Source organism: Miscanthus floridulus, chromosome 2, assembly GCF_019320115.1.
Source record: "Miscanthus floridulus cultivar M001 chromosome 2, ASM1932011v1, whole genome shotgun sequence".
Lineage (NCBI taxonomy): Eukaryota > Viridiplantae > Streptophyta > Magnoliopsida > Poales > Poaceae > Miscanthus > Miscanthus floridulus.
In genome coordinates, this window is record NC_089581.1 from 149,137,515 (window position 1) to 149,148,123 (window position 10,609).

General features: G+C 50.7%; 1 protein-coding gene across 1 annotated transcript; it reads left to right on the top strand.

Moving 5' to 3' along the window:
• The first annotated feature begins 4,006 nt into the window (after positions 1 to 4,006).
• On the top strand, positions 4,007 to 5,416 carry LOC136540059 (UPF0481 protein At3g47200-like). Its single transcript, XM_066532045.1, has one exon. It carries the CDS (start codon positions 4,028 to 4,030, stop codon positions 5,342 to 5,344), a length of 1,317 nt encoding a protein of 438 aa, XP_066388142.1. The 5' UTR covers positions 4,007 to 4,027; the 3' UTR covers positions 5,345 to 5,416.
• The last annotated feature ends 5,193 nt before the right edge of the window (positions 5,417 to 10,609 follow it).

Here is a 10,609-nt window from a genome sequence, read left to right on the forward strand (position 1 = left end):
TTATGATGTGACGTACGAAAAGGCTTGGCGTGCTAAGCAAATTGCTCTGGCGATTCGATGGGGTACTTGGGAGGAAGCATACAATAGGGTGCCCCGTATCTTATGTGCAATACATTACTACAACCCTGGCTTGAAATGGTTTGTGGACACCGGAGGGATATTTTTTCGGGACCCATTGAGGCATGTCCTCCATCGTGTGTTCTGATCGTTCGCGTAAACGGAACATGCATTCCAGTTTTGTCGGCCAGTCATACTTGTTGATGGCACTTTCCTGATAGGAAAGTACAGAGGCACCTTGATGATGGCTGCTGCTGTTGATCTTAAGGACCAGATAGTACCCATGGCTTTTGCTTTGGCAGAGGGAGAGAACAATGAATCGTGATCATGGTTCATGTGGCTTCTATGTGTGCAAGTGCTTGGCCCAAATCACACTATATGTTTGATCTTGGACCGTCACACAAGGCTTCTTAATGCTGCAGCTGAGCATATAGATGGGTTCCCGCCTCTAGTACATAGATGGTGCATGAGACACTTTGCCGCTAATTTCTGACGACGTCAGCGAAAGCAGGAGGTATGTGACAAGGTAAAGGCTCTATATTGTATACGTACAGAGCACCAGTTCAAGGAGACAAAGAGAGAATTAGACAAGAAGGTAAATGCAGCGGGAAATGCCTGGTTAGAGGCGCAGATGGAACAGAAGGCTCAGTGAGCGTTAGCATATGACGAGGGGGGTTTTAGGTATGGCATCATGACCACTAACTTCTCGGAGTCCTTCAACCGTGTATTCATCGGAGTTCAATCGTTGTCTATGTCTGGAATTATTGAGTTCTCGTTTCATAAGTGCAACGAATATTTTGTGAAGAGGTGAAAACTTGCGCAGAGGAGTATAGCTGAGCAGGGGCGTTTTGGAAAGGCTGAAGCTGAACATTTGAAGGAGACCGAGGAATTGGTCAAGCAGCACACCGCCGAGCCGTTGGACCCCGCCGCCACATCTTTAGTGTACAGGGCAAGGGTGGCACAAGCTTGGGCGGCGAACGTTATGGTGGATGAAACTACCGAGTTGATCTTGAAAAGGTAAAGTGCAGTTGCAACATCCCTCAGATTATGCATACCCCTTGCTCTCATATAATCATGGCCTGCAGGGTTCGCGAATACAACTATGAGGAACTACCATATATGTCACCCTTGTATTTCCGTTCGAACACCGTTAGTATTTGAGAGATGGGCTTCGAGTCATACCTTGACCCGATACAGTGGCCATCTTATAATGGTTATGACTACGTGTCGTATCTAGATCTAATGAAGGTAGGAAAGGGTAGGAGGAAGAAGAAGCGACTCAAGGAGGACATGGACGCTATGAGAGGGTACGACGAAGACATATACGGCGGGGGAGACTTCAACGAGACCCGTGGTAGGAATCTTTGCTCTATTTGCAAATAATCTGGTCACAAGGCTAACCGGCATAGAAGACGAGGACAGCCGGTGATTTCATATTGTGTTCATACTGCATAACAAGTAGTTCAAATTTTACAATACTACATAATGTTAATCTGAATATTGTTAATTTGAATACTCTTATCATTTTATCAATTTGTAATAGGATGGCCCCTCCCACGCCATACCAGCTGTACCCCCTTCTTCCACCAGACGACGAGGTTTCTAAGAGACGTTCGTGGGATCCTTACATTCCAGGGACTTAATTCATCATGTCGAACTTATGTCGAACGAATATTGTCGTTAAAAACTTGCAGACTCATAAACCAATAAAAATGTTACGTGGCAACTTGTCGTCCATTTATTTGCTTGATATTCATTTCAACTTGCGTACGGTCGCGGTACCACTTGTAGTTTTGTACAGCACCGACAACAACTCAATTGAAGCTGGATGTTGTCTGTCCGCGTCACTGGCGCGCCGTCGTCTATAGCGCGGCACTGATACGCCGTGGACTCTGGTGCGGTAGAACCTAGGCTATGACGCGGCCGAACCAATGGGCTACGATGCTGTATTCGAGATAATTTCATCCGATTACGTTCATTTTAGAAATTTTGAACGCATGATACAAATAGATGTGATCACTTAAGATCGATCATGGTTAATCCGAGTACATGACACATAAGTATAATACATCAATAGTTCAAATAAAATATAAGACAACACAATGGAATTTCTACTACATAGCTACATTGATCATTAATCAAGCATGGAACTAACAGTTGGCGCAATTAAAAACCCTCAGTCAGAAATATACTGCGTAAGCAACTCGTCGTCCGAGTACCAATCCTCAACCACAACCCTGTTACTGTGGCTAGGCTCACCTGCATTACCCTGATCTGCCTTTCGTCTGTAGTAAGCGGCATCCGCTTCATCTACGGCCTCTGCGGCTTGAGTGAAGAACGCGTCGTCATCCTCCTCCGCTTGCAAGCTCGCCTCTACTAGAGCGATGAGCTCGCTCAGTCTGTCAGTGTCGTCCTCAGCCTCCTCCGCCTGCAAGCCCGCCTCTGCTAGAGCGATGAGCTCGCTCAGCCTGTCGGTGTCGTCCTCAGCGTCCTCCACCTGTAAACCCGCCTCTGCTAAAGCGATGAGCTCGCTGAGACTAGCAGTGTCGTCATCATCATCGTCCCCCTCATCAGACAACACAATCGGTGATTCAACAGTACGACCAGCTCGCTTTCTGTGCTCATCTAACTTTTTTTCCTCATATCTTGCACGAGCCACCTCTGCAACATGTTCCTCGTTGCATCCAATCCTCGCAGCAGCCAAAATATGCGTCATTACCTTGCACGAGAACGAGGAGAGAGGAAGACGGCCAAGGAATGAAAGGGAAGTGAGGTGACAATGGAGGGCTGGGACTGGCCGTGGGGATTTTATTCGGCTCTGCCGCGCCAAGATCGGTGGCGCGGCAGGCCCTGCCCCGTCAGCAGTCAGCGATTCCGGTAACCGTTACGTCAGCCCTCTGCCGCGCCACTATGCATGGCGCGACACAGGCATTTGGCCGCGCCAGGCTAATAGACGTGGCCAAAAGTGTTAGCTTTTTAAAAAAAAATCCGACCATGTTAAATTTAAAATTAGTTTCTAAAAAATGTTAAAATTAAAAACAAAATCGCCAGAGAAGTGCAGGGCATGATCGTCTACAAAATGACACCCCGACGATTGACGTGCGACCCAGTCCGTCTCGCCTCACGCGTGCCAGCCGTCGCGAGCAGTGGAAACTCCGTCCGGATGCTTGGAAAATCCCGGCCGGATTGCTTACGGCGTGCCGGGGCGGCGTCCTGGACCGAGCGCGATGTGCTTTTCTGCGTTTTCTCGCTGCTAGGCTCAGCAGTTGCCATCTGCCCGTGCTCGTCTAGACCGCTTCAACTTCAACATGCTTCAAGCTCCAACATGGTTTTACTAGTATTTTCCATGACATGTTTCGCTAAGCTCGTAACTGCATGTCTGACATGCCTGTGATGGGGATTTGACGAATAACATATGGGGCATATATGGCTGTCCGATAAGAGCTGCGCTGTAAACCACTCCAAGCATATGGTATTCCTTCTTTCAATGTCCAGGCTAACTAAAAATATGTCCATGGCCAGCCCCATTTCATTTGTGCACCAAGTAACAATCCACTAGTTTAAATAGAAAATAACACTTTTAGATTCCGAAACATACAGGTGCGCTTTTGGAATCCACAGTAATAAGCAGAAATTTACCAGGTCAGATAGATAACATTTTTCCAACATTTCCAGTCCAGCTTACTGTACGACATCAGTGAAAAAAACACGGCACCTAACTCCGTAGACCAAGCGCAGGACAGCTGAAACTTTCTCGCGTCCATTACCATCAGCCAATCTGCGTACGCACTCGGCAACACGCTCCACAGGAATATTAGCGTACACACCACACCAGAGAGGCAGAGACGGTGCCGCCGCGTCAGGTCAACTCCTGTAGCCCCGCGTTTCCGTCCTTCAAAATCCCCGTCCCCTCGGCACAAGCTCCAAGTTTCTCCCCCGCACGGGTGTCTCTTGTGTCGTGTCGCTCACCATGGAGCGCGAGAGAAACGGCGGCGCGGCGGTTGCGGGCGAGAACGGCTTCTTCTACCACGACGACGCGCAGGTGGAGGCCATGCAGCGACGCGTGGACGCGGCGGCGCCCTTGGCCGACGACCCCTACACCATCTTCCGCCTCCCGTCGGCCGTGCGCGAGCGGCACCGCGACCTGTACGAGCCCAAGGTCGTGTCCGTGGGCCCGTATTACCACGGCCGCGCCGGCCTGGGCGCCGCGCAGCAGCATAAGTGGCGCCTCCTCCGCGACTTCCTCTCGCGGGGCGGGAAGAAGCAGGCCGCCGGTGGCGGCCTCGGCGCGCACGTGCGCGCCGCGCGCGAGGTCGTGGCGGACGCGCGCCGGTGCTACGCCGAGGGGTTCGGCCTGGGCGCGGACGAGTTCGCGGAGCTGCTGGTGCTCGACGGCTGCTTCCTTCTCGAGTTCTTCCTCAAGAAGAGCGAGGGGCAGCTCGCCGCGCCCGGGGGCGCCAAGTGGGCGTGGCACCACATGTACCACGACGTCCTCCTGCTGGAGAACCAGATACCCTTCTTCGTCATCGAGAAGCTGCACGGCGTCGCCTTCGCCGGCGACGATGGCGGCGCTGATGAGCGCGACGCGCTCCTGGACATTTTCTGCAAGGCCTTCGCCGGCGACCTGCCGTCGAGCCGCGTCATCCGGCCGCGCAGCGACAAGACCATCCACCATCTGCTGCACCTGCACTACGAGTGCAACGTCCGCAACCCAGCCGCCGACAGCGACAATGCCCGCCGCAGCAGCATCGGCGACGCCAGCGTTAACGGCGCGTCGCTGGCCATCTGGAGGCAGCCGGCAATCCCGTCGCCGCGCTCCGGCGAGGGCGGCGCCGGCAGCAAAGGCCGTCTGACGTCGATGATCCCGCCGGCGGGCAAGATGGAGGAGGCCGGTGTGACGTTCAAGCGCAAGGCGACCCCGCGGGACGTGTTCGACGTCAGCTTCCGGTACGGCGTGTTGCACGTGCCGGCGTTCGTGCTCGACGAGGGCGCCAAGGTGCTGCTCGCGAATCTGGTGGCGTTCGAGCAGGGAGGTGGCCGCGCGGCGCGGCAGCTGGACGGGGGCAACCTGGTGACGGGCTTCGTGGCGCTTGTCGGGTCGCTCGTGAACTCGCGGAGGGACTTGGAGGTGCTCCGCCGGTGCGGGATCATGCATTGCATGCTGGCCGACGACGACGCCGTAGCCTACTTCAACCACGTGGTACAGTATACGACCATGGACTACGATCGCCACCTGCTGGCCTGCCTATTCAGGGACGTTAGAGAGCACTGCCATTGGAACAGATGATCCCTCTGCACTACTGTGGTTCCATTTGGCATTTGTGTAATTATTTATTTGGAATTATATATTGATTTTGTATCCATCAAACTAAAGACATGTATTTTGTTTCTTTTGCTAAGACATATATGATAGAATTTTCCGTTTTAACATAGCACTAGGAAATGCAGGTGGGAATGTTACGATAGTAAGCTAAGTTCTTGGATGAACTGAAGAAGATGCAAGTAATTGCACGAAAGAGGGGATATGGACCTGACTACGTCAACCTATTCGTTAAACATCACAAAGAAAAGATGTATGGGTTTGCTAGACAACGCGGTATTTGTAACCCGATCGATATTAGACTTAACAAATGGGGATTAGAGAGACGAATGACGTTAGAGGAGGAGAGGGCAAGGAATGAGGTAAGGGAGGAGACAAGAGTACAAATGCAAGTCTTGAATGAGTATGTTGTTGCATTATGTGGCGGTGAGTGCTTCAAAGTATTTTCTTCCGTTGCATGATTTTAAATGTAATATAATCGCGTTGCTAACTTATTGCATTTTATACACGAAGGAATTGGTTGCAGCGAGGAACATGCCACAGAGCTGGCCCGTAGGAGAAGAAGTTAGATGAGCATAGATCGCGAGTTGGTCATACCGTTCAATCACTGATTGTGTTGTCTAATGAGGGGGACGAGGATGAGGACGACACTGGCAGACTCAATGAGCTCATTGCTCTAGTAGAAGCGGGCTTGCAGGCGCAGGGGGCTGAGGACGATACTAGTAGACTGAGCGAGCTCATCGCTCTAGCAGAGACAGGGTTGTAGGCGGAGCAAGCAGAGGAAGACACTGGCAGACTGAGCGAGCTCATCGGTCTAGCAGAGGCGGGCTTATAGACGGAGGAGGATGACGACACGTTCTTCACTCAGGCCGCAGCGGCCGCAGATGAAGCGGAGGCCACTTACTACAGGCGACAGGCAGATCAAAGCAACGCAGGTGAGCCTAGCCACAGCAACAGGGTTGTAGTAGAGGACTGATACTCAGATGATGAGTTACTTACTCAGTACGTTTCAGACTGAGGATTTGGAAGTGCATTTGCCTTATGTCTACTGTCGGCACGTACTTCTAGTATTATTATGTTGTGTAATGTTGCATAGTATTGAACTTATAATTATGTGGTTGTTTTCATTATTTATAATCTTAATATTCCACTTAATGATACAGACGTGTTGAAATGTGAACACGTGCTGCAAATAAAACCTAACGACGTACAACATTATATAATTCAACACACGAAACAAATAAAATGGCATGTGAGAACATATACCGAACCTGGGTATAGAGTTTTATTCGACTAAACCTAACATGCCTTAGGTAATTAAACCAAACAACAAGCACATAGATGTGGCATGTGAATAACATAAAGTCGATGTGTGCCTGATGATCCATTGCTGGGGTAAACCCATGAGAGATGGGATCGACTAACACCCGACATACAACCATGTCCAAACATTGCAGCTGGTTCTTCATAGCCGATCTCACATAGTTCTCCCACTGATCCGCACAACCAATTGAGATCATTCGCCTGAATATGTTGGGAGGAGAACCTAAGTGCAGTACACCATCAACTGCAATGCCATCATCTCCAAGGCAATGCAGCTCCTCCCGAGCCCTTGCAACCATCTCACTAAATAAAGGCCTATCATTGAATAGCATAGGCATGCTTTGCATGTCAACAAACTCAACATATCCATAGCGATCGCTTTCAATGGTGCCTCCATGATATATGGTAACTAGGTTGTCCATCTAGTTCAAACACGTAATGAAACACATGTCATTTAGTCCAAATTAGATGATAGATAGTACCTAACAAGTACTTTCTAACTACAAACTAAGTAAATAAGATAATAACTACGTATATATATACAGTGTACTCACTAAATAGCTAGATCATATGTAGTTAACTAAATATGTAACTACATATCTAAGTAGCTATCTAATTATATCTATGTACCTATATATCTATGTTTCTATCTATTGACATATATATCTCACTAGATCACTAACTAAATCAACTACCTGAGTCATCACATTAACTAGTAAATAACAAATGCCAACTAAGTAGGTACATTGCATATTCATAATTTTTACCTTTTCAACGACTGATCTGCGGACGTCGACGGAGTCGCAGTGGACGAAGGGCGTGGGTTAGGCCGACGATCTGGGCCGGCGGTGGCACGGCCGACCGCTGCAGGTGGTGGGGTCGGCAGTGGCGCGGCTGACGACAGTGGTGGCGCGCAGCAGGCGCAGGATGCCCGGGGCTCTGCGCGGCGAGTCCGTCTCGACGAGCGCGGGAGGCACGGCCGCCGTGGCCGAGGGTGGTGGTGGAGGGTGGCAAGGCAGGGCGAGGCCGGTAGTGGAGGGCGGCAAGGCGGGGCGTGGGCCATCCGTTGGGGCGCGGCGCGGGGTAGCCTTAGGGCTCGGGGCGCGCGACACGGAGCGGCATGGCGTGGCACTGACCAGCGCGGGTGCGGTGCGGTAGGATGCCCCATGCGGGTTATGCCGACCCCATCACGAACGATGGACCCGTATTCCACTCGAACATGTCCGGTAAGAGCTCCCAAACCCATCACTTGAGCCATCAAAGTAAGTCCTATGGCAGTGGGTCACCCAAGTCGATCGGATGGCCTAGGCCGTTGCTGAGAGATGAGTCACCCTTAATTTACTCATGTCTTCTCCTATTGGTTTCGCTATCGACTCCACAATCTCTAAGTGACGCTCGACCCTAGCAACGACTAGGGGTCAGTCCTCACTCAGGGGCTGGTAAGAGTATGTCTATTCGGTAGCCATTCTCCGTGCCTAACCCTTTTTCATGTTAAAAACTAGAGGCAAGGTTTATAGAAACAAATGCTGAGTAAAACTGGTCGGACCATAAAAAACCTACGCCCCAGTGGCTATGACATTTTTGCTCAGCAGCGTGATCAGAGTTAGTTGCTCACACTCTGAGCTTTAGCCTCCACCTTCCTAGGAAGGATTTGGAGGGGCCCACCTATGGAATCTCCATCGAGGAGAGGCCAGCAGGTCACCCAAGTCGATCAGATGGCTCGGACCGCTGCCAAGAGATGGGTAAGCAGCAGTGGGAGGCCCCATGTGGGTTATGCCGACTCTGTCATGAATGACGGGCCCAGATTCTACTCAAACATATCCGATAAGAGCTCCCCAAACCCATCACTTGAGCCATCGAGGTAACTTTACCAACCCCCATTCTGCTTTTTCTAGTGCATGATCATTCATTCATCCATTCCCATACATGCTTTCATACATTCATCCATACATTCATTCCATACATCCAAGCATCGCATATGCAATTATTGTATCACAACACTTTGCGTCATGTCACGAAGCGGTAGTCATCTCATTCGATATGAGCAGCGACCCACCAAGGTTCGAAGGTAGGCCCACAAAGGGCTTGAGGCCGCCTCACATCAAATAGAGCTAGGGGAGAAAATGCAGATGAGCCCCAACAGCCTTTGCCTGACCCACTTAGAAGTGGATAGGGTCATCTCGACCTTCTCGTTCGATCCTAACCTCGAGCCATGACCACAGAATCTCCATCGAGGGGAGGCCAACAGGCCACCTGAGTCGCTCTCTAGAATGACTCGGGCATCTACTGGGAGGCAGGTTAAGGAGCAGTGGAAAGCCACATGAGGGCTATGTCGACCCCATCACGAATGACAGACCCAGATTCCACTTGGACATACCCGTTAGCGAGCTCGCCGAGCGCGACACTCGAGCCATCGAGGCAAGTGTTGTTAGCTCAACCCCTCTGGTTGCAAAAACCACGGACAGGGTGACGCATAAAACACGGCTGACCCCCACCGAGCCCAATGGGGCTTGGGGGCTCGAGCCACCCGACCGTAACTTGGGAATTCGACCGATTGAGGTTCGAAAGCCAGCTCACGAAGGGCTCAAGGCTGCCTTGCGTCAAACAGAGCTAGGGAGAAAATGCAGATGAGCCCCAGTGGCCTTTGCCTAACTGCTCAGAAGCGGATAGGGTCATCTTGACCTTCTCGTTCGATCCTAACCTCAAGCCAATCCTATAGAATCTTCATCGAGGGGAGGCCAACAAGCCTCCTGAGTCGTTCTCTAGAACAACTCAGGTATCTACCAGGAGGCAGGTTAAGGAGCAGTAAAAGGCCACAGAGGGCTATGCTGACCTCATCACGAACGATGGAACTAGATCCCCCTCGGACATGCCCATTAGCGAGCTCACTAAGCGTGTCACTCAAGCCATCGAGGCAAGTGACGTTAGCTTAACCCCTCCGATTGCAAAAACTACGGATGGGGTAACAATTGCAAAGATGAGCCAACGCTCGACCATACACCCACTATGTGCGGGGGCTCAAGGAAAGTTAGACTCACAATGAGACCATATGCACGGTAATAGAATGATGGCTCAGATCCTAGGGAGGGGATACGTCCGAAAAACTAAAGAAAATGTTTCTAAAATAAGAGACGCTTTCTCCTACTAGTTTTGTTATCATCTCTCTTGATCTTTAGAGAAACTCGACCCCAGCAATGGTAAGGGGTCGGGCCTCACTCGGGGGCTGATAAGGGTATATATACTCTTTCTAAAATAGTTGTCGTGCCCGACCCCTTCCTCACGTTAAAAACCTAGAGGCAAGGTTTGCGGAAACGAATGACTGAGTAAGGCTAGTCGGATAGCAAGAAACCTACGCCCTAGCGGCTACGACAGTCTTGCTTACCAGCGTAATTAGAGTTTCTCGCCCACACCTCGAGCTCTACGGTCTTAACAACAGGAAGGGCCAGAACGCATTAACCCCTTTTTACACATAAAAAGGTAGAAAGAACAAATTTGTTCAAACAAAATAACAAGTTTGTTTAAACAAAGCAGAAGGGTCGGAACTTGCCCGCTTATTACAAGAATGACCGCCTGACCTATTTAACTAACTAGCCCCTCCGAGGGAGAACTATGCCTTCTATCCTATCCGCCAAGTCCTACAAAAGGGGAGCCACCGCCATTTCCATCTCCTCCAGCTCGTGGACTTCATAACCAGGCGTGTAGTCATGGCTCATCGTCTCCAGATCGATGATGTCCCCATAATTAGAATGAGCAATCATGAAGGATGGATTGAGCCTAGCACGAAGGGCATTCCTCTCGAGCTAGTGCTCCCAGGCCATAATCTCGATGGCACAAGCCATGAGTGAGCTGGTCCCCTCTGACCGCACCACCTCAAGGTCATCGTCGACTAGTTTGAGGGCGGCGCTCAGG